The sequence below is a fragment of the Schistocerca piceifrons genome, chromosome X (assembly GCF_021461385.2).
Source record: "Schistocerca piceifrons isolate TAMUIC-IGC-003096 chromosome X, iqSchPice1.1, whole genome shotgun sequence".
Taxonomy (NCBI): domain Eukaryota; kingdom Metazoa; phylum Arthropoda; class Insecta; order Orthoptera; family Acrididae; genus Schistocerca; species Schistocerca piceifrons.
Window position 1 is genome coordinate 764,829,896 of NC_060149.1, and position 25,858 is coordinate 764,855,753.

The 25,858-nt window shown below is 41.3% G+C and overlaps 1 protein-coding gene across 6 annotated transcripts in view; it reads right to left on the bottom strand.

Annotated features, from left to right (window-relative positions):
* Positions 1–25,858, bottom strand: part of LOC124722596 — a 356,119-nt gene that overhangs the window by 288,620 nt on the left and 41,641 nt on the right. For all 6 annotated transcript variants that reach the window (XM_047247733.1, XM_047247734.1, XM_047247735.1 and 3 more), the window contains exon 2: positions 13,285–13,432. In XM_047247733.1, coding sequence (XP_047103689.1) covers positions 13,285–13,432 — 148 coding nt within the window. The remainder of the gene's footprint in view (positions 1–13,284; positions 13,433–25,858) is intronic.

Sequence of the window (25,858 nt, forward strand, 5' to 3'; positions counted from 1 at the left end):
AATGGTAAACCACAGTCATGATCACAAATTCGTAGCTATCTGTAGCTGTGCCAGAGTCCACACTGTACATTAGATTTTTGAGTAATATATTGTGACCCAAATTTATCTGTGGTCACGGTATTATGCCAGCAGAAATTGTTGCAGAATTATGCTTGTGTCACCAGCCTCCCATTATCTTTACATGTTGGGTTTTTCGTATTGTCTTGACAAAGACACAGCGGAGTAAATGTGAGCATTCTGTGTGATGAAACATCCAAGGTTCCTGTCTTCCAGAAATACTGGTCATGTACATCAGGACCAAATACTGATTGGAAAGCTCTTGCAAGTGAGCGAAAAACAATTACAATAGTAACAATAACACAATAACAAGCTAGTAATGAATGAAGTTTATTGTATTACAGAAGAAAGTTGACAATCAAAAACAAAAATAGGCTGATCATTCAGCTGGCACAATGAAATTTCTTTTGTTACTGAATTCTGCCCTGGTTATTGACAGAGTAAAAAAAGGACAGCTCAAGTGATAAGCATCAGCAACCTAATGACATCTGAATCAGTAACTACCCTTGACTTCGATCAAGAGAGAAGCATTGTACCACACACCAATCATGATCCTGTTTCATTTAATGCTCTGTCATTCCTCTGGTGGTAGCAAATGCATACATTTCGCAACATGAAATACAAAACTATTTGAAATTTAAGAATGGAATGCCCTTTCTAGGGTTAACAAATTAAATTTACAAACACGATGTCCTATAAACACGATGAGTATTCAGATTACTTCATCAGTATGAAAAGAGAATATTATGAGAATTTAGTGGGATCACTCAGGACCAATTCCAAAAATGAGTGAATGATCACAAGGTTCCTAACATTGTCAAGCAACACTGCCAAGCCCCAACTGCCCTAGCAGTACGAAGAACTTCATGGACACCTCACAAAGTCCTCACTGCTACCCACAGCCAGCTCCCGTCAGCCCTTAGTGGAGCTGCATTCCGGCGTACCGATCTAAGAGACGGATTCAAACTGACAGCAGATTATGTTATTGAAAAATACAAATGAGTTGTAAATTTATCTTGTTTGGTCTGCAGTAAAAGCTTAGTTTAATGAAACTAAAAATGTGTACAAAATTACCCTGTCCAAAATGTCAAGGAAAAATAAGATACATTGCACTGTTGGTCTTAATCAGACTATGTAAATCCGGTCTTGTGTCAAACACAACTAGAGTATCAGGAGTACCACCAAAATGTGGACATATTGTGGGCAAAGGATTCATACATTGATGCCACAGAGTAATAAATCAAAATGTGCATTCAGAAGAAGAAACTGAATGTATGAGTATTGAAGCAGAAACAAAACAGAAAGAATCAGCAAATATGTAGTTCTGCACTTTCACACATTTTTCACTTCCATATCTACCATACGTAATGCATACCAACAAGTTTTTTTCATTGCTTCTGTAATTCTTCCCATCTTGCTCGATACTGAAATGGTGAACAAAATTCGGATTTGTGTCCCTGTCAGTTGTTTCAAATCTGTTCAGAGACTTTCTCTTGTTTTGTTGGTGATACAACTTCGTATTCACAAAGCAGACAACTATGACTACTCCTGCAAGGTTGCCAGGAGATATATGATGCAGAGGGTTAAGGTTCATCACTTCCTTGAGACAGTTAGCACCTCAATTGACGTAGTAATGAAAGGAAGTGATAAAATACAACTTTCGAAGCAAAACTGGAACTCATTTTGAATACAGCTTCCATTTTCAAAAGTGAGTCCTTTGCAACTATGCAGACAAGGCATAACTGCAATAAACTCTCTCACATTGCCATAATTGTAGCTAAGGTACTTAACTCTGAGTGCGAAATATGACAGTTGGATAGCTCTCCAAAGATCTCCTTCAAATCAAAGAACTTGACTAACTCAAATTGATATCTTAAGTGGGTATTATTCTGAATATTTCATCAAGGTGACAAGAAAAAGTCAAGCAAATTTAGCAGAATAAATCAGTTCCATACCGGCAAAGTACTGTTATGGTAGCAGAACTGCCAAACAAAGCTTACAATGTTGCAAAGTCTTCACTACACTAGTAGCTAGAAGAATGTGTCTTTGTAGCTGGTATCATGAATGTATAATGCTCTTAATTGTTGTACAACACCAAGTTGTTTTAGCTGCAAGTTGCTCTGTACAGCAATTCAAAAACAAAGACTATCTGAAATTCGATTAGCATTAGTGGCTCGCCCTAGGTCAGATGTCCAGGTCTGATCACCCATGATTCCAGCTCCAAAAATGGATTCTTCTAACCACTAGCGTAGTCAAGACTTCACAATGCCGTGGGCATTGTTTGGCAACTCTGTTATCATCATAGCGATTTGAAGGTGTGCGACTGATTTAACTTGCTAAATACACTTAACTTCTCATAATCATCTTGAGGAAACATTCTGAATAATTACCACTTCAGAGAGAACTTTTAGTTATTAAAGTAAGGTTCTTTGATTCCATGAAGATCTTTACAAGCATAAACTACCCTGCTCTCCCCTTTCACATTGCAAGCTACTTCAGCTACGATTATGGCAATGTGAAAGAGTTTACTGCAGTAATAGTTTACAGCGCTCATTTTCAAAAACGGTAGCTGCTTCTGATATCAGTTCCACTTTTGCTGCAAAAGTTCTGTCTTATCATTTCCTTCCATCACTACTTCAGCTGAGCTTCTAACTGTCACAAGGAAGTGATGAATCTTAACTCTCCTGTCATATGTCTCCTGGTAACCTCGCAGAAGTAGTCACAGTCATCTGCTTTGTGAACACCACGTTATATCACCAACAAAACAAGAGACAGTCTCCGAACAGATTCGAAGCAACTGTCAGGGACACAAATCTGAATTCTGTTCATCATCTCAGTATCAAACAAGATGGGAAAAATTACAGAAGCAATGAACGAGATTTGTTAGTACACATTAACTCTGGAGTGAAAAATGTATGAAAGTGCAGAACTGCACATTTGCTGATTCCTTCTGTTTTGTTTCTGCTTCAATATTTCCTTCTTCTGAATCCACATTTTTATTTCTTACAATGTGGCAGCAACGTATTAGTCTATTATCCACAAAATCTCCACATTTTGGAGGTATTCCTGATATTCTAGTTGTGTATGACAAGACCAGACATATATACAGCAGGCTTGATATCAACAGTGCATAGTATCTTACAGTTTCTTGACATTTTGGACAGGGTCGTTTTGAAAACATTTTTTGTTTTGTTACAATAAGCTTTCATTGCAGACCCAACAGGACAATTGTGCAACTCATTTGCACTTTTCAGTGGTGCAATCTGTCAGTTGAAGCCTTCCCTTGCATTGTTGTCTGATAGTGCAGCTTCACGGAGGGCTGGCTGGAGCAGGCTGTGGATAGAAGTGAGGACATTACAAGCTGTCCATGGAGTTTTTCATATTTTTAATGCATCTGAGACTTGGCAGTATTACTGACGATGTTTGGCATATCATGGTCATTCACTCACTTTCAGGATTGGATCTGAGTGGCCCTGCTTAATTCTCATAATATTCTCTTTTCATACTAATGAAGTAATCACATTTATGTGACACTGAGCTTGCAAATTTAATTTTTTGACACCAGGAAGGTCACGCCATGATTAAATTTCAACTGGCTTTTTGTCCTTCATGTTGGGGAATGTTTGCATTAACTGGGACCAGAGCAATGGCGGAGCACTAAATGAAGCAGTAAATTTCAACAGTAAATTTCAACTGGCTTCTTGTCTTTCATGTTGGGAAATGTTTGCATTAACTGGGACCAGAGCAATGGCAGAGCACTAAATGAAGCAGTATTACTTTTGCTCCATGGCACTATGCTCATCTTGTGACCTTGTGAAAGGGTTCAGATCTCACTGGACTATCAAGTTGTTGTATTGCTTCAGCTTGTATTGCAAGAACTTTCCCATCAGTATGTGGTCCTGATGCACATAACCAGTATTTCTGAAAGACAAGAATGTTGGATGTTTCATCACACAGAATGCTCACATTTACCCCTCCGTGTCTTTGTAAAGGCAATAGGAAAAGCCCAACACAAAATGACATTAGGAGGCTGGCGAAGCAAGTAGAATTCTGCAACAATTTCTGTTGTCTTAACACCGTGACTACAGATAAATTTGGGTCACAATATATTACTCAGCAATCTAATATATAGTATGGACTCTGGCAGAGCTACAGACAGCTACAAATTTGTGATCATGACTATGGCTTACTATTGGCTCAGCTGCTGGTCACAGTGAAACAAATGTAATTGGAAGATTATGTATGATAATTTTGTTCTGCTGCTGCTCCAATGAGCTATATCAATGGATAAATTATGGTTTCTTCTTACTTTCATTTAAATAACTACTTGAACATGGAAATCCAAGTAATCAAGTATGTGTTTCACTTGTGACTTTCGATTTCAAACACAACTGCTTCTGCCAACCTAGATCCAATACCTCATGGGAGAAGGAACAGTGGTTTGGTTTACAAATACCAATCAACAACACACAAAAAATGCCACTGGAAAGATTTGAAGGAATCATATCCGATATGAATTTCAGTTCTTTCTTTACATCATTTAGAAACCAAACAGGGGAACATTAAGAAGGCAATGAAAAGGCTAGTCATTATGCACTACACACACAGATAAAGGTGAAAAACATATGGAGGTGTAGAATTGCACATGGTTCGCATCTACAGGATGGTTTCTGCATTAATGAACATAATTCTTAGTCTCTTCTCATCTGAAGAATCAAATTAATTGATTACTGTGTGGCGTCAGATAATTAGTTAACCGCATTTCTCGTTAATTCCACAGGCACCAATATAATTCTGCATTTTTGTAGTAGTTATGAAATTATTTTTGTATGCAGCACGCTGCATACGCTGGGCAAGGCTGATTTTCAATTACTTTTAATTCCACCAAAAATAAGCTTTTGTTGCAAACTGTCAATGTAAGTGTTTTATCCACCTGTATTTTGGGGAACTTGTAATCGTTACAGAAAATTAGTACCTCAATGCGATATCCTGCATGAGCAGAAACTAATATCACTAGCTCTGCTATCCCTGAGCTGAAATTATATAATACCGGTGTTAATAGCCGCTTTCCATGCCTGAAAGCTTTGGATATCTACATCAAATTTAATTAATACTTCAAATAAAGATAGCCTGAAAGGTGCCATTAGAAAGTATCAGGAGAAAATGCTGCATAAAAATGAAACATGCACATGGTTCCCATCTGACAGCCTGTGATGAGCATGACAAGCACTTCATTACTGAGCTGCCCATACCACAATAAAGAATTGGCAACATTGTTCAAATGTTTGGCAAGTCTGTGATAGTGCAATTACTTCCATATATGGGCCTGAATTGTTCCACTAAATTCACTTGGCATTCCCTTTCTACTTCAATGACATATGCTATATAATCCAAACATAAGATTAATTTTAATTTTTGAATTCCATAAACACCGCTCTTCGTGTAAGTATAAATTTTTCTTACCTTTAGTGTTGTATACGTATTATGGGGCTCAGTGATCAGTATTGCAATGAGAGACACCTGCTCCCGGAAGTGTCTCATTACCTCAGTGATTCTGCATGTGTCTTGTGATGCAACAGAGGTGTGAGTTGTCAGTTCTAACCATGGTCCAGACTGGTGCAATCAAAGGTCCTAGTTCCCACATTTTTTTTCTAACGGAGCTGCAAACTACTAGAAGTTATTTTACAAAATCTGAAGAAAATCCTTTCTCATTAAGTCTTCTCACTAAGCTGCGTTGATTGCCATAGATGTCTGCTTTATGAATACTACACAGTCATCTCTGAAAAGCTTCAATTCAACTGCTAATGATACAAACTAGAGTTTTGTTCATCACGTAGGACCCATGTCAGAGGAATAGTTATGAAGTGAACACACTGGTTAATATAATCCCTTTGTGTTAAATCTCTGTAATAGTAATTAGGCACACCTGTAGACACAGATACCAGCATTACCAACTTTCTTCCACTCTGTATAGCTTAAAAAATGTGCAACCATTTTTGTTGGTTTGAATCTAATTGAATACCTTAGGTATCACTTTCTAACAGTGTTAAGTTCTCCATGAATCAATATGTGGACCTCAAAATGTGCAGTGTGCCTGCATTGCTACACAGTATGTACTGCAAGGTATTCACACAGTTTATCACATGTGTTTACCACAGGGAATTAAAAACAATTCTAGTAAAACACATTACACCAGTGTAACTCACTGTGTCTTGACAAAAATATATGACTTCCTGATGAAAAAGTTGCATGAAGAATCTATTCTAAAAGAAAAGTAAACAACGTAGAAGCATTAATAACAACATTAAACAATATAGTTTTGTATTCTGATTGGGTCATAAGCTACATAATTACCTTTGAGCCATTCCCATTGTAATGAATCTTGTCTTCTCCGAACTTCCACACTTCAACTGAAATGTTAGATTCCATATAAATTTTGGCCTGACTTAACTTTTATACTTAAATTATACATTCCACACCTAAAAATAATTATGCATATGTTTTATCACCAAAACACTATTTTTTTGATAACATAATTTTATTTTTCATATTGGTCCAATCAGCAACATCGATCTTGAACAATGAAAATTAGTAATCACAATTGTTAAGTTAAATAGGTCAAAAACCACTTTACAGTGAAACTAATATTATTATGCTTTAGTTTCCATGTAAATAAAATTTGTTTTAATTTTTAATTTCTCTAATCTTATTATGAATGTTTCAATAACTATTATATAAAGACAGGAACTGATAGTTTTTATATGCTAAAATTTCCAACCTTCATTACTAATTATTAGGTGCATAAATCTTCATATACATAATTATTTCCGAAACATTATGTAAATTATACCTAAAAAGTAATTTCCATTAAGACAGTTATAATAAAATGCATTTGAATTACATACTGTTCTCGAAGCATCTAGAAATTTTAGGCACCACATGCACATAATACTTGAGTTGTCTAGACTGGTCAAAGTAACTATCAAGTTCTTAGTGTTGTGTTGAAATGTTGCACAATGACTTTACTTAACAAGTGTTGCTGTAGAAAATATCCAGAATTTATGAATAAATACTGATGATGTTGCAAAGCTACACTGTTCCAGTGACTTTTACTGAAACAAAAAGACCTTGGACTTATTAATTGGAAAGCATAAACAGGAACAGACAACATAGACAACAAGAAAGCCATATCAAGGTAATTAACATTTATCTGCTAATATAATGTTTCTGCCCGTATTAAATTATACGAACAAAAAACTATCTATGCAAATAATACTGCCCATGTAAAAATCAGAGTTACAAGAAATTGTAAAAGAAAGTTTAGTAAATCAAATACAAGAACTAAGGAAAGGAGGCAGGTTTTAAATATGTGAACAATAAATTAGGCATTGTTGGAAATAGAATTATGATTTTCATACATGATGTCAAAAATAGTTTAGGCGTCCATTCCTCCAGTCTCCAAAATTAATATCTGCAAATTGTGTATACCTAGAAGCAATTCTGAAAGATGAACTAACATTTGAAAATTCATTCATACATTAAGAGCACTGTATGGGGTACTTTGCTGTGGAAGTAATGCTCTCTACAGCCATCAAAAATCAAGTCACGCCTCATATAAGACTTTGAAGGACTCTTCAACAAAATGAACAGACAGGATTTCATGAACTGTACAAAAATTATGCACTGAAAGGAATCCTCCTAAAAAAATAAAGCACATGAAATCCTCAGAAGTTCCAAGCACAGGGCCACCCAACTAGCATTATAAGCTTTCTCGTGATTGTGGAGGAAATACCTATTAAGTGATGCAAGAGAAGAAAAACATGTTGTACAGCCTCCTACAGCAGGATCTGTCTAACAATGGTATAACGATACTTCTAGAATTTACGTTAAAAGCAATTAAGCAGCTGTCTTGATATGAAGACCGCAAACAGCTAGTGAAGGCAACACATTAACAGCTACGATGGATGTCCAATGCTTCCCAGGCTTGGGAATGGTAACTACAACAGATTGTTTCCACAAGGGGTCAAATTGTCCTCTCAGCCATTTCAAATTAAAAAAAAGACAACTTAAACAGAATGGGTAGCTATATATATATTTTTATTGGTATAACTGAAATCTAAGTTGCCACTCTCAACAATAACTCTCATTAATGCTCAGTCCCTGCTAGAGGAAGTGATGAATCAAACAAAATGTTCCAGCAGTCTGAGTGATATGTTCTTTGGCGGTCACTAGACATCCCTTACTCATTGCAACACTAATATGGCACCTAACACCTCTCCCTAACAATATTTCCAATAGTTTCCCATATTTGTGTTGTTTTAGTGGAGCAATTTGTGGCTTTCAGAAGCTGTTGCCAAAATCTTTTTTTTTTTTTTCTCTTCAGTAATTATGTGACATTCTGCCCTTGCCATATGCACAGCAGTGAGTTTCCTTGCAGTTGACCAGCTCTTGAATCTACAAAACGCCACCCACCTTTCTCTAATGGTGGAGGAGCACTTACCATTTAGCCAGGATAAAGGCTATCATTTTTCTTAGCCTGAAGTGTGAAGAATTGATGCTTCATCAGTTGCGTGGATCATATTTGTACCATAATTCACCATTTCCTGGATGCTGTCATGATGTCCAAGTACAGCCTCTTGGCTATACAGTACATAGCTTGTCCTATGCACATTGGTAGCAATCTTTTACACACAATTATGCCAGGAATACCCAGATCAGGAGTGATCACAAGAGTGCAGATTATCAAACACTTTCCATTCCTAGAGCATATCAAGAAATCAATAGTGGAGAATGACCTTGTAGCAGTGCTCTGACCTGTGTTCAAAAGAGGTTGTCAATAGTTTGACCTGTCTGAGGCAGGTGGCTGCTGTTTCATATGACACATTACATGCACTGAATATTCCACAAGACAGGAAAGGTAAGAGATAGCTTCTTTGTCTAGAGGATCACAAGGCAGTATAAAGAGACAGTTAGTAATTCTACACAGAATATGCTCCACAACAGCAACAGCTTGGAAGCTGGTGGTGATGGTGAGGAGCAACATGAATTGCTAACAAACAAATGGTTCTGTTTTGAAGGATCTTATAAATATAAGGAGTTTTTAAGGACTTGCTGCTTACATGTATACACACTATACAGAAAAACCTTAAACAAGTTAAGCTACAGCAATTTCATGAATAGTAGGCTTCAACAATATTTTTTTTCACACATAGCACATAAACTTAAAAATACAAGACTACCTTACCTCACTATTAAAATATTTCTTCAATGTACCTGAATTTGAATGTTTAACACTGTTACTGCCTCTTCTGTGCTCTCACCAACGAAGTTATCTGTGGATGGCATTGCCCTATAGAAGAGGGGCTTCAGAGTCTAAAATGTAGTGGTAAATGTGTGATTTATTATTTCAATCAAGCTGGAAGACCTGTGACATTCCATGGTTTTGCTTTAGATGAGAGCAATGTTAGTTCCCTCATAATGGCCTCCAGATCCCATGGAGAAGGGGGAGGAGTGGCAGGTAGTCTTGAGATTCATAATACAGAGTCAATTACATGTGGTTTGATAATTTTAATCATTAGATGTGGATTATTTTGACCAAACTCAGGCTTCTACTATTCTTGCATGTGTGTTTCTCTTTCAGGAGTATATTATTTAGCAAAGGAGGTCAGTAGATTGTTTAACTGGCAATAAGTCAGAGTTTCCACTCAGAGCATTCTCTCTAGCTTTCTCCGATATTATTGCACAAGGTTACATGTAAGTGTCAGGACAGCTGTAGCAAAAGATCATTTGACTGGAGTAGGGATGGGAAGAAATTCCGTAGCACTCTTTAAATGCATAATAATAATAATAATAATAATAATAATAACTAAATTATTTAACAGTTACATTGCAGACCCATACACATTCCCTGATACACTTACACATGGAATAACTTATCTGAAACCTAAAGATCAAGCAGACACAGCAAACCCAGCTAAATATCACCCCATAACCTGCCTACCAACAATATACAAAATATTAACTTCAGTCATTACACAGAAATTAATGACACATACAACATAGAACAAAATTATAAATGAAGAACAAAAAGGCTGTTGCAAAGGAGCACGAGGATGTAAAGAGCAACTGATAATAGATGCAGAGGTGATATATCAAGCTAAGACTAAACAAAGGTCGCTACACTACACATGCATCGATTACCAAAAAGCTTTTGGTAGTGTACCCCACTCATGGTTACTACAAATATTGGAAATATACAAAGTAGATCCTAAATTGATACAGTTCCTAAACATAGTAATGAAAAATTGGAAAACCACACTTAATATCCAAACAAATTCAAATAATATCACATCACAGCCAATACAGATTAAGCGTGGAGTATACCAAGGAGACTCATTAAGTCCTTTCTGGTTCTGCCTTGCTCTGAACCCACTATCCAACATGCTAAATAATACAAATTATGGATACAATATTACTGGAACATACCCACACAAAATCACACATTTGCTATACATGGATGATCTAAAACTACTGGCAGCAACCAATCAACAACTCAACCAATTACTAAAGATAACAGAAGTATTCAGCAATGATATAAATATGGCTTTTGGAACAGACAAATGTAAGAAAAATAGCACAGTCAAGGGAAAACACACTAAACAGGAAGATTACATATTGGATAACCACAGCGACTGCATAGAAGCGATGGGAAAAACAGATGCCTATAAATATCTAGGATACAGACAAAAAATAGGAATAGATAATACAAATATTAAAGAAGAACTAAAAGAAAAATATAGACAAAGACTAACAAAAATACTGAAAACGGAATTGACAGCAAGAAACAAGACAAAAGCTATAAACACTTATGCTGTACCAATATTGACCTACTCATTTGGAGTAGTGAAATGGAGTAACACAGACCTAGAAACACCCAATACACTTACACAATCACAATGCCACAAATATAGAATACATCACATACATTCAGCAACTGAAAGATTCACATTAAGCAGAAAGGAAGGAGGAAGGAGCTTTATCGACATAAAAAACCTACATTATGGACAGGTAGACAATTTAAGAAAATTCTTTCTGGAACGAGCAGAAACTAGCAAAATACACAAAGCAATCACTCATATAAATACATCGGCTACACCACTGCAATTTCATAACCACTTCTACAACCCTTTAGATCACATAACATCAACAGATACGAAGAAAGTAAATTGGAAAAAGAAAACACTACATGGCAAGCACCCGTATCATCTAACACAGCCACACATCGATCAAGACGCATCCAACACATGGCTAAGGAATGGCAATATATACAGTGAGACGGAAGGATTCATGATTGCAATACAGGATCAAACAATAAACACCAGATATTACAGTAAGCATATTATTAAAGATCCCAACACCACAACAGATATATGCAGACTTTGCAAACAACAAATAGAAACAGTAGATCACATCACAAGCAGGTGTACAATACTAGCAAATACAGAATACCCAAGAAGACATGACAATGTAGCAAAAATAATACATCAACAGCTTGCCTTACAACATAAACTTATAAAACAACACGTTCCCACATACAAGTATGCACCACAAAATGTACTGGAGAATGATGAATACAAATTATACTGGAACAGAACCATTATAACAGATAAAACACCACCACATAACAAACCTGACATCATATTCACCAATAAAAAGAAGAAATTAACACAACTAATCGAAATATCCATACCCAATACAACAAATATACAAAAGAAAACAGGAGAAAAAATTGAAAAATACATCCAACTGGCTGAGGAAGTCAAGGACATGTGGCATCAGGATAAAGTTGACATTATACCAATTATACTATCAACTACAGGAGTCATACCACACAATATCCACCAGTACATCATCAATGCAATACAGCTACATCCAAACTTATATATACAACTACAGAAATCCGTAATTATTGATACATGTTCAATTACCCGAAAGTTCCTAAATGCAATATAACATATACCGTACAGTTAAAAGGAAGTCACGCTTGAACAAGGTCCGCGTCACTTTCCATTTTTGACCAGACATAACGTCTGAGAAAAGAAAGAAATAATAATAATACTGTCGTAGGAGGCTATGAGAAAATGGAGGAAATGCTCATTTATGGGAAAGCACGAACAGACTTTCGCACTACATGTTGTGGCATACTATATGTACCATATAGAGGAGCATTTTCTCTTCTCTTACTGAGAAGTAGATGCTTCTATAAGAAATGTACTGTTCCTAGGTCAATTTCACATGTTAAATTATTGATCATAATATGACAAAATACAAGGTTAACCAATCTCTAAATGTGGTGTATCCAGTTTCATAGCTTGCCAATAGCCACGACTTTAAATCTGAGTTGAGTACACACAAAGTAACTTTGGTATTTTTAGCAGCCACTTTCTGAAGTCAAACATACATCGCCTCCCTGCAGGAAAAGCGAGTACAAAGTGTTAAGACTGAACAAGAAAACTTCAAAAACCTTCAACTTCCAACAAACAAAAAAATCTGCAAGTCTAATTCAGATGTACTATTTACCCCACTTCCCCTTAACTTTCAGGAAATCTTGGTTCAACTATCAAATTAAATATAAACATGCACACAAAAAAAAGAGTGAACCAACTGCCAGACATTTATAGTGGTGTGCAAATAAATAGGCGGGCAGTCTGTGCATGAAGTGACAGAGCTTACTTTGTGGTGTCACCAGTATGCTCGCTGTCTCTATCCCACACATCTCATGCTCTAGACACTGCCCACTCTGTTAAACTGGCAACACCTGAGTGAGTGCCACATCAGGCCACTATTTGTGCTTTTGACTCTCCATACAAAAATTTAAATGTTGAGGAAACTATCGCTGTCACTACTTGAGGTAATACTTGTTGTGCTTGCTTTATGCCACCAATAATGAAGTCTTCTGTGGATAAGTACACTTACCCTATGTAAAATAACATGAAAACCAACATAAATGTTTTATGCACGTCCCATAATGCATGATACAGACAAGACATGGCAGAATGACACTACTGGTTGGAGTGTCACAAGGTACACTGTTGCTTGCCACTCATCATTGCCTATCACCCGCCTTCTTAGATGCATACCACTGTAATATTTCTGTTGTATTACTAATAGACTTTTATGTAAATCCAGATTAATTTTACAGCGAGATGAACATGTTTACTGACTTACCAAATCTTTTGCTTTAACTACAGTAACTGTTCCATCATCAAATTGAACTTTGCACTCCTCACCAACTGGTTCAATTATAGTGCACCAATAGTAGAAATGAGTATTTTGCCATTTGGCCATACATCTTGCACCCTTCTTTAGCTTCATGCTGAAATTGAATGAAACATAAACACCTAAGTTAAAAAAAATTAAAACAATCAGATAAAGTCATTCAGAAAATTTTCAGACTTCCTCCAAAGACTGGACACTTTTCAGATGGAAACTAATAGGCATCCTGAATCTGTCTGCAACCTCAGTGCAGATCTATGTTTGGTCCTATTTTAGCACTTCAATGCTCATCTTGCAGGTACTGACTCATAAATTGTCAACAAGGCCATTAGAGAAGTAGCACATGCTTAGATTTGGGAAGGTCATCAGCCATGTCCTTTTCAAAGAAACTATCACAGCATTTGTCTTAAATGGCAGAAAACAAAAATCTGTTTGACCAGAGGGGGATTTGAAGCACTGTTCTCCCAAATGCAAGCATATGCACTGTGATGTATAATTAAAAATAACACAGAAAATATTGTAATAAAATAGTGTCATAAAGTCAGTTGATGATTTCTCATAGCTTACTAAAAGGTACTCTCTGCCAGTATTGAAAAATAATTATTCAACCAGTGGAGCAGGTGGTATCAGAATCCAATAACAGACTGTGACCTCCAGAACCTCCTGAGAGAGAGAATGGGTGGGGAGGTTTATTAATGACAAGGTTCAATTTCATATCTGACTAGCTAATTTGGTAGAAAATTTACAGAGCACATAGTGACTTCCCTACAGGCATATTTTGTTACACCAACTGTTGTTAGTTGAGTGGTCAGAGCTGATAGTAAGGAGTAGTTCATTTCACTAACAAACATTGTCACTCCCAAACTTTACCTGTTCTCCATTAACGACATCATTTTGAAGTATGAAATAGCTCTTTACCACTGGAGTGTTAGAAATGCACATATATCACCCCTGCTAAGCACTTACGTTCCTCCATCTGTACCCATTTGAGTTCCACTGTAGCGTGATCATCATGGGACTTTGGACTTTCTTCCTCTTTCCACCTAGGTGGAGAGTCTGCAGCGTACAGATGTGCTGTGGATGAACTTGATGCATCCAACATCCCTAACTTCTGCAACTAAATATTCTTATGAGGACAGAAGGAATAATACCTTATCCACAAATTTAAGACCTCCATTTTCAATTTTAATGTTTCTTTACACTTTTCTCCTTTACTGGACGTGTCTGACGTAGACGTCGGTTGATATGCAAGGCGCCAGTTGAGGCACAATAAGAATGCAGCCCAAATAAACAACGTAAAATAGTTTTATTAATAAACACATCAACCAAAAGATCCTCTTTGGAGAAAAGTTAATCAGTTACAATAGTTTCTGAACGTTGGTGATTAGCAGGGAATTTATACATTTCCAAACTCAGGCTGAAGGCCTTAATGGTGAAACAGTGAAAGTCAGATATTCATTTGGTCGCAGAATAAGATATGGCCTAAGGTTCACTTGTTAGAAGAATGATGTACGAAAATAAGGTTGACAGCTGATACCCAACAAAGTATGAAGATAAGGTCGACAGCTGATACCCATGTCCTGGTAATTTCACAATGCAGAGGCCAAGTCCTGGTGGTGGTGATGACACTGGCAGCTCTCCTGGTCAGCAGTAGCTGACAAATGGCACAGCATCGTACATAGCAAAGATTCCGAACAAGACTCTGATTGAAGAATTGCAGGTGCAGTCTACATCTGGCCCGGTGCTTGATGGAAGATTTGCCACCTTCTCTCCCCATGAACGATGACAGGATGATGCCCATCTCAAAGGCTCGGGAAGGAAGCGCCCAACAGAGGAACTGGTGACCCAGGAGACTGTGGGCAACACCTATCGGCATGGGAGCTGGAAGTGGAGAAGAGCTGACATTCCTGGAAACTGGGGGATGCAATTCTGTTGAGGTTGTGGCAGGTTGGTGTTGGCTCCGACACTGGGAAGGAAGATGTGGTGTCACCACCAGACACCACACTTGCTAGGTGGTAGCCTTTAAATTGGCCGTGGTCCGTTAGTATACGTCGGACCCGCGTGTCGCCACTATCAGTGATCGCAGACTGAGCGCCGCCACACGGCAGGTCTAGTCTAGAGAGACTTCCTAGCACTCGCCCCAGTTGTACAACCGACTTTGCTAGCGATGGTTCACTGACAAAATACGCTCTCATTTGCCGAGACAATAGTTAGCATAGCCTTCAGCTATGTCATTTGCTATGACCTAACTAGGCGCCATTACCAGTTACTATTGATACTGTAAATAATGTACTGTCAAGAGCGACGCTCACCAATAATGGATTAAAGTCAAGTATTCCAACCGCTACGTCAGTTTTTTCTAAATTCTAATTTCCTTACCCTGTACCAGACCTCACGCCAACCTGCGTGAGCGAAAACGCGTGCCTTTCGGCTCTCCTGCGAACCCACAACATTGGCGACAAGGCAATACCGCGTTCTTAACTATACTGCCCTGATTTACTTGTGTAATGGCTTTGCCACCATCTCCAGATGTACTGTCCGAATTTTATCGCTTACAGAATCAGCAGACGCAGGCCTTACTGGATGCCCTTGGACAGCTCGTCCAGGGTCAACGTTCAATGCAAAACGATGCGGCAGCCGCCGCTCCACCGCTAACGTAGCCACAACACGCAGTTGCACCAACTTTTCATCCTTTTGATGCTGCACTGGAAAGCTGGACGGAGTGGTCACGCCAATTTGGATTCCATCTCGCCGCCTACAGAATTCAAGGTAACGAGCGGCAGCCATTTTTGTTGTCTTCGGTTGGCATACAAACGTACCGTGTGATAGTCAAATTATTTCCCCGACGCGACGTAGCAACTCTGTCCTACGACGAAATTTTGTCTGCATTAGATGCATGTTTCACAGAATCAGTCAGTGTAGTTGCCAAACGGTATACCTTCTTTCGTACAAAACGTACGGCAGGTCAGACTAATCGGGAGTGGTTTGCAACCTTGCAAGGCCTTACTAGGGATTGTGCTATTGAGTGTCAATGTGGACTCCCTTATTCAATTACTATGGTGCGTGATGCAATTGCACAGAACGTTTCTGATGTTCGTACAAGGGAACAGATTTTGAAACTAGTCAATCCCTCCCTTCAACAAGTGATGGACATATTGGATCGGCAGGACTCATTTGAAACTTCGCCAGCCGTGTGTCCCGTTCACCGGCTCGCCAGGCGAGCTGCACGGAGCACTAAACAGCCCTCGGCCCGGCTGCGCCGCTGCCGCCAGGCTATCAGCCATGTGTACCGCGGCGGCAAGCAAATGCAGTACTAAAATCATGCCCACGGTGTGCTACTAGACATTCGCGTGAGAATTGCCCATCACGCCAAGCTATTTGCTTTTACTGTAATAAAACAGGACATGTTCAAAGTGTTTGCCAGAAAAAGCTCAGGTCGGAAGCTCCAAACCATTCCAGGGCCTTTGCTTCGCGCCGGAATCGGAATCGAACCAAGGATACTCAGGCTCGCGAAACTTCGCCCATGGAAATTCATATAGTTCATTCCACTCCGTCCAGTGCCACTCTCTCTAACAGGAACTGTGTTCGTCCCACAAATAGTGTGCGTCGACATCGCCGGAACTCCCGTCAAGTCGCAAGTGATTTTGTACCAGTGTCAATTCACGTTGCACGAGACAGTCACTCTTGTCGTCAGCAGGGAAATAAACTTTTTGTGGACTTGGACATTAACGGCAAAGTGATATCATTCCAGCTCAATACCGGGACTGCAGTTTCACTGATCAATCAAGACCCTTACAAACTGCTGGGTACACCTCCGTTGCATGCCGCAACTGTTAAGTTAACTAGCTACTCTGGTCAAGAGATCCGTGTTAGGACAGTGCAGCCTTCTGGGAACATACAAAGGACAAACAAAACTTGTGTCATTGTATGTCCTTTGTTCTTCTTCTGCAGTGAACTTGTTTGGTTTCGATTTATTTCAGTTGTTTGTCCTATCAGTGAACCAGATTGTGCCTTCAGACAGTGTTTCTCGTCTATGTGAAGAATTTGCAGACATTTTTGCACCGGGCCTCGGTTGCGCTACGAACTATAAAGCACATTTGGAACTGAAAGTAAACGCGCAACTGAAATTTTTCAGAGCGCGGAATGTTCCCCACGCATTGCGTGATGAGGTCGCAAAAACATCACACGATTTGGAATCACAAGGTGTAATTGAACGTGTGCAGGCTTCTCTCTGGGCATCACCCTTAGTAATTTTGCCAAAACCTTCTGGAAAATTGAGACTTTGTGTGGACTTCAAGGCAACAGTGAATCCACAACTAGTGACTGCAACTTTTCCTTTACCCCGCCCGGAAGATCTTTTTGACAAACTGTGGCCGGGTAAATATTTTTCGAAGTTGGACCTAGCGGATGCGTACTTGCAAATACCGGTGGACAAATAATCCCAGCGCGTTTTGGTGGTTAACACGCACCTTGGTTTGTATCGATTCAAACGACTGCCATTCGGGTGTGCATCCGCCCCTGCATTGTTTCAGCAATATCTACAAACTGTTTGTGCGTCGGTTCCTACTGCAGCAAACTATCTGGACGATATTGTGATCTCCGGAAAGACGGAAGAAGAACATTTAGCCAATCTCAGAACATTATTTCAGGTCTTGCAACAAAATGGTCTTCGCTTGCAGAAGGACAAATGTGTGTTTTTTGCTCGTGACTTGCCCTATCTGGGACATGTACTCAATGCCCAAGGCATACATCTCAGTCCCGAGCACCTCCGTGCCATACAAGACTTGCCTTCGCCGCAGAATTTGAAGCAGCTACAGAGTGTGCTGGAAAAATTAACTATTATCACAGATATGTGCCGTATGCCTCTTCCATTTCAGCTCCGCTTCATCGCTTACGCCGTAAAGGTGTTCCGTTCGTCTGGACGACGGAATGCGAACGCGCCTTTCGCCAGTTGAAATCGGCGTTGCTTTCCAATACTTGCCTTACGCCATTCGATCCCCAGAAGCCCCTTTTGTTGATGGTGGAAGCATCGGATTTCGGGATCGGTGCTGTGCTTGTGCACAAAGATGGATCGCACGATCGCCCTATTGCCTTTGCGTCCAAATTGCTCTCGTCTGCGCAAAGAAATTATTCACAGATCGAGAAAGAAGCATTGGCTCTCATATTTGGTGTTACAAAGTTTCATGATTTCTTGTATGGTCGTCACTTTACCATCATCACAGACCACAAACCTTTGACATCACTTTTTCGATCCGACCAAGCCTGTACCTCCACGTACAGCGCAGAAATTCATTCGCTGGTCTATTTTCCTCTCGCAGTACCACTACGATATCTTGTATCGGTCCACTGCTAAGCACGGAAATGCCGATGCGTTGTCACGTTTGCCTGTTGCTGAGGATAGAGCATTCGATTCCTCCGAACTTACTTGCATGTTCCTTGATTCGGAAACCGATGACGTGGTCGAATCGTTTCCGATTGATTTTCGTCGTGTAGCTACAGCCACAGCTGCCGACCCTGTCCTTGCTACCATTCTGCGTTTTGTTGCTACACAATGGCCCTTGACAAAGTCACGGGTCGAGGATCCGTTGGTTCGCCGATTTTTTGCTCACCAGGAGAGACTTTTTGTACGACGTGGCGTTTTGCTGTTGCGTTCTGATAATGATCGGTCCAGGGTCGTGGTCCCACGTTCGTTACAGTCCTCTGTCTTACAGCTTCTCCACCAAGGACATTGGGGTATAGTGAGAACGAAACAACTTACTCGTCAGCACTGTACTTGGTTCGGAATCGATGCCACGATTACGAATATGTGCTCTTCTTGCATGGTGTATGCTGAACAACAATCAGCACCACCGCGGAAATTCTTTGCATGGCCAAAAGCCACTTCCCCTTGGCAACACTTACACATCGATTTTGCTGGTCCATTCTGGAATGCTCGATGGTTGGTTGTGGTAGATTCATTCAGTAATTTTCCTTTTGTTGTCCGGATGTCTTCCATGACGTCATCTGCCACCATCCAAGCGTTATCTGCTATCTTTTGCATTGAAGGTCTTCCACAGACTATTGTTTCCGACAATGGCCCACAATTCATGTCCGCAGAATTTCAGTCATTCTGCAAGGTCAATGGTATTCAACATCTGACGTCCGCGCCGTTTTCGCCACAGTCAAACGGTGCCACTGAACGATTGGTCAGGACTTTCAAGTCACAGATGTTGAAGTCGAAAGAGTCGCATTCTCGGGAGGACGCGTTATTGCTCTTTTTGTCCTCGTATCGCTCTCAGCCCCGAGATGGTCGCTCGCCGGCTGAGTTGCTCCACGGTCGCCCTCATCGCACCTTGATGTCTTTGCTACATCCGCCGCATCAGGTTCCTGTGCAGCGGCAGACACCTGCTTTTGCCCCAGGCGACGTTGTCTACTACCGCCACTATCGAGGTTCACGGCGTTGGCTCGAAGGGCGCATTCTTCGCTGCCTCGGTCGTGCCATGTATCTGGTTTTGGGGGCCTCTGGTGAGGTGCGTCGGCATCTCAATCAGCTGCGCCTCTGTCGTCGCACGGGATCTGCCGCTCCCCGTCTACTTCCAGCGACGGTGCCGTCCTGTCAGCAGCCTGGGGACCCATCTACTGGCTTGCCTCGGCCCCAGGTGTTACCGAAGCTGCCTTCCATTTTGCCCCATGGCGACGTGCCGCAGCCTGTTCTCCCGCCAGCGACGCCCGCAGTGGACGCGTCACTGCAACCGCCGGGCGCCTCCCTGGGTCACACGCCACCGATCGCTTCCCGTGACCTGTTGTCCTCCGACATGAAACTCTTGCCCGCTCTGGACCGTAAGTCGTCTTCGCCCGTCAGGTGCCCCGGCCCGATGGAGGTCGACCCTTCGGCACCTCCTGTCTCTCTGCAGGCGCCTATGCGGGTGCCTACACCGCATGTTGGGGTGCACCCTGGAGCAGGTTTTCAGGCGTTTCCTAGCTCCCCGCAGTCCGAATGGCAGGCTGCGGGTGGCACAGCCTCGCCTGTTGTTAGGCTCCCCACCTCGTCGCATATGTCAACATGGGGTCCTCCCCACAGCAGGCGGAAGCCTTATGCCACAACCGTACGCCGATTTACAGGGGAGGAATGTGGTGTCACTGCCAGACACCACACTTGCTAGATGGTAGCCTTTAAATCGGCCGCGGTCCGTTAGTATACGTCAGACCCGCGTGTCGCCACTATCAGTGATTGCAGACCGAGCGCCGCCACACGGCAGGTGTAGAGAGACTTCCTAGCACTCGCCCCAGTTGTACAACCGACTTTGCTAGCGATGGTTCACTTACAAAATGCGCTCTCATTTGCCAAGACGATAGCATAGCCTTCAGCTACATCATTTGCTACGACCTAGCAAGACGCCATTACCAGTTACTATTGATACTGTAAATAATGTACCGTCAAGAGCGACGTTCACCATTAATGGATTAAAGTTAAGTATTCCACCAGCTACGTCCGTTTTTTTCTAAATTCTAATTTCCTTGTCCTGTTCCAGACCTCACGCCAGCCTGCGTGAGCTAAAATGCGTGCCTTTCGGCTTCCTCTAGTAACACGGTGTTGGCTCTCCTGCCAACCTACAACAGAAGATGTCCAAGTTGGGTAAAAAAAGATCATAAAAATCCTCTGGTAAGGAGATGTTGGTGTTTGGTTCACAACTACGAATGTTAACGAACGAACCACAGCCTTGTAAGTGCAGAAACCTGTCCAGGAACAGCAATGTGTTGTTTGCTAAACTCACCAGCCACTGTGACATTGAAGTCACAAGGAAAGAACCCAAATCCACGTAAGCTTGAGAATTCACCAACATTTCTGGTGCTCTTGTGTCCACCTGCATTCTCAATGGTTTGTTAACCACATGCACTTCAATGTATGACTTGCTTTGAGACCGTCTCTGCTAACACGCTGTCCACATTCATGTTTGTTTCATCCTCACTCAGGCTTGGAAGGGCATTACATACAGAAGCAAAGTGCCCTGTCTTATGGCACTTATTAAACATTGGCCAGCACTTGAGACATGCGGTCTGTTCATGCTGAATGAAGCAGTATGGGCATGAAGACAGAGGAGCATGAGGCTGTCGCTGTCGTTAGGCAGACTGTTGATGTCACAAATGACGACTACCTATACAATACTGAGATGTCGGCTGGACTGCTGCAAGAGTGTCATGTTCCCTTGCGAACTGACTGAAGGCTGGGAGGGAGAGGTGAGAGGAACTGATTTTTGAATCTTAGGACCAGGCTTCTATCTGACTACCTGCAGCCTGTGAAACTTCAAATGACTGAGCTATGTTCAATACTTCCCTAACTGCAGGATTTTTACACTGTATAGCTTGCTTTTGAACTTTTTTATCAGCAGCAAAACATATGACTGCATCATGAACCATCTGATCTGCCTAGGTTTCCTTATAAACATGTGTCACAAAATTACAATGATGGCTAAGTCCATATGATATAATCCGTATCACTTCAGGCAGGGGGTGTTACCTTCATAGTCTCGGATGTTATTGAATTTAGCATATGTTAAAATTCAGGTGTAAGAAAGAAACACGTGTTTTTTTATTTTTATTTCCCCCCCCCCCCCCCCCCTCCAAAAGAATTCCTGCCCCGAGATACAGGCCTCCGAAGATGACACTGTGAACATCATTTTGAAGATGCGAATTTTGGAAAAATTTTAAAATGCTATATCTCTGTAACAGGTGTAGATATTTTGTTAGAGGATTTTTTAATTGAAAGACAATTGCTTTATGATTACAATGGAATCTTCCATTTCGACATATCTCTCAAAGTTCTTTTACTGTCGCCTTAGAAAAGATTTTTTTTCTCCTTCTAAACTGCCAATCCAGAAAAGTTAGATTTTTTTTTCCTGTTGATTAGTACAATGTAGTACTATATTCTCTGTAAAGGAGAGCTTCCACTTATAAGTTGGACAGGTTTTTTTAACTTTCAAGGGTAATGTATGTCTTCACTGAATCTGTTTCTTACTAATTTCTTTGTTACAATGTTTACTTTCTACTGTCTTTGTTGCAGTTATTTCTTTTCACTCTCATCATTGCAGTTATTTCTTTTCACTCTCATCGTTGCAGTTATTTCTTTTCACTCTCATCGTTGCAGTTATTTCTTTTCACTCTCATCGTTGCAGTTATTTCTTTTCACTCTCATCGTTGCAGTTATTTCTTTTCACTCTCATCGTTGCAGTTATTTCTTTTCACTCTCATCGTTGCAGTTATTTCTTTTCACTCTCATCGTTGCAGTTATTTCTTTTCACTCTCATCGTTGCAGTTATTTCTTTTCACTCTCATCGTTGCAAATGTTTCTTACACTTTGTTGTAGTTCTTGTCAGTGTCTTTGTCGCTGTTGTTCATTGCAGGTTTCTGTTCAGTGCTAATTTGTTTACTGAAGAGGCTTCTCAGAAATCTGAGATCATCCACTGAGTTCTGTGTTTTCATGAGGAATCTGCCAGTTGACACAATTGCAGTGTGTTTTGTGAATAAGACTGTTTGAAATGTCTTGTGGCTGGGGTCACAGGAGGGTGAAGTGTGCTGACTATTTGCATATCCATAAAAGAGTGACATATAAGATATAAGACAAACAAAAAAAAACAAAAAACAAAAAACAAAAAAAAACAGACTTTGTTCAGTTTGGGAATAAGTGTTCCCATTGGAAGACTCTGTTTCAAAGTGAAGATGTTTCCAGTGACGACTTTTTGTGTTCTAAATGTTTTGACAGAGTAACGACGGTTGGTTTGTGAGGGTTGAAGGGACCAGACTACAAAGGCCATCGGTCCCTTATTCCATGACCATGAAACACCCACAAAGAAGATAAACAAGCAACTGAGATGATAAGGGACAACACAGAATAAGAAAGACACAAACCAGAAAAGTGGAATTAAAAAACACACAGAATGTTACAGAGGTTCGCCAACCATGGAAACAAAAAAGGAAAAACCAACCACCAAGAGACACACTAAAAACCCCAATCTAAAACCGTTGAACAGGAAGGTCAGACTCTACACAAAAAAAAAGACAAACCCTCAGATTGAGCAATAAAAGCCTCCTTCATGAATAAAACTCAAAACTAAGCCTGCCATTGCAGCATCATCCTTTAAAAGTGCTGGATGCGTATCAGGCAGCACCAACGTCTGCCTGAGCTCAGTTAAAAGCAGACAGTCCAACAAAATGTGGACCACTGTCAACACTGAACCACAGCGACATAGAGGTGGGTCCTCACGGCACAATAAATAATCGTGCGTCAGCCAGGTGTGGCCAATGCATAGCCAGCAGAGTACAATGGAGTCCTTGTGAGAGGCCCGCAAAGAGGAGCACCACACACCTGTAGTCTCCTTGACGACCCGAAGTTTGTTGGGGGAAGGGAGGGTGCACCATTCATCACTCCAGGTACCAAGGACCTTCTGCCGCAAAACTGACTGGAGATCACACTCTGAAAGGCCAATCTCCAGGGCCGGTGCATCGACAGCCTGTTTGGCCAGCATGTCAACTTGTTCATTACCCGGGATGCCGACATGACCCGTGGTCCACACAAAGACCACGGAGCAGCTGCAAATGGCAAGAGTATGGAGAGCCTCCTGGATAGCCATCACCAGATGAGAGCGAGGAAAATCCTGGTTGATAGCTCAGCTCATAAACCGCTCAGGGAGTCACTACAGATGACGAAGGACTCACCAGAGCAAGAGTGGATATGCTCTAGGGCACAAGCGACGGCTATCAGCTCTGCAGTGAAAACACTGCAGCCAGCCGGCAATGCGCGTTGTTCAGAAGGATCCCCAAGAGTGAGAGTGTAACCAACTCGACCAGCAACCATTAACTGTTGGTATAGATCACATCAGAGCTGTGAAATGCAGGAAGGATGGAAAGGAAGTGGCGGCAAAGGGTCTCAGATGGGACTGAGTCCCTTGGGCCCTGTGCCAAATCCAGCCGAAGGCATGGGCAGGGCACACAACACAGGGATATGCGTATAGAGGTGGAAGAGGGAAAAACTCAAGCCCGGAGAGAAGAGAACGGACATGAACGACAATCGTACACCCTGACTGGGGATGCCATTCTGGAAAATGGACGACCGAGTTGGGGAACAGGAGATGGTAATTTGTATGCTCGAGCAAGCTACAAACACGTGCAGCATAAGAGGTCAGTAGTCGTTGGCACCAGATCCGCAATGGAGGGACACCCGCCTCCACAAGTATGCTGTTTACAGGGCTTGTGTGGAAAGCTCCAGTTGCGAGTCAGATCCCACAGTGAGGTATGGGGTCAAGCAATCGCAACACGGAAGGCAATGCTGAACCGTAAGCCAGGCTCCCATAATTGAGACGGGACTGAATCAACGCCTGATACAGTCATAGAAGGGTAGACCAATCGGCACCCCAGCAGGAGTGACTGAAGCAACGAAAAGCATTAAGATGGCACCAGCACATTTGTTTAAGCTGCCGAATATGAGGGAGCCACGTCAACCGGGCACTAAAAAGCAATCCCAAAAACCCTTGCATCTCCAGCACAGCAGGGTTCACTGTCAAGAGAAAGATGTGGCTCAGGGTGAACAGTGCGACGCCAGCAGAAATGCACAACGCAAGTCTTGGTGACTGAAAACTGGAAGCCGCATGATACGGCCCAAGACTGCACCTTGCAGATAGCACCCTGCAGCTGCTGTTCAGTAACCGCAATGCCAGTGGAGCTATAGTACAGGCAAAAGTCATCAGCATAAAAAGAAGCCGAGACGGACGTTCCCACAGCTGGAGCTAGCCCATTGATAGCTGCTAAAAAGAGGCAGACTCTCACGACAGAGCCTTGTGGGACCCCATTCTCCTGGACTCAGGAGGAACTATGGGAGGGACCAACTTGCACGTGGAAGGAACGAAGCGACAGAAAATTTTGAATAAAAAATGGGAGCGGGCCCCTAAGACCCCACCCATTGTTGGTTGGTTGGTTGGTTGGTTTAAAAGAGAGGGAAAGGAATCAAATAACGAGGTCATCAGTCCATTGTTCCTAATAAAACAGTGCCATAAATATTACAATAGACGAGACATATAACACAAAACGGAAAGAAAGGAAAGACTACAAGAATGAAGGAAAGGCAACGAACACAAAAAGGAACAAAAGAGGACAAGAAAACAACAGAGATGCAAGAAACAGTTAGAAGAGAGTAAAACAAGGAAGCAAATTACAGTGGCTGGCCGACCACGAGAATAAAAAGGAAAAGCCAGCTACCCAGCAGCACATTAAAACCTTCACCCTTAATGCACTAGGGTGGAGGACACAGAGGGACAAAGGACATGCATAAAAATCAGATTGAATAATAAAACACACCCTCATAGATGAAAAGTAAAATAAAAATCAGCCAATTAGGTGTGGTCTGCTAAAATCAATGATAACGAGTCCGGCAACCACGGATGAAGTCACAGGGAAGCCAAAGAAGGACAGAGCAGTAGAATATGGGCCACTGTCATTCGGTTGCCGCACTGACACTGAGGTGGGTCTTCATGGCGCAGGTGGCAGCCGTGGGTCA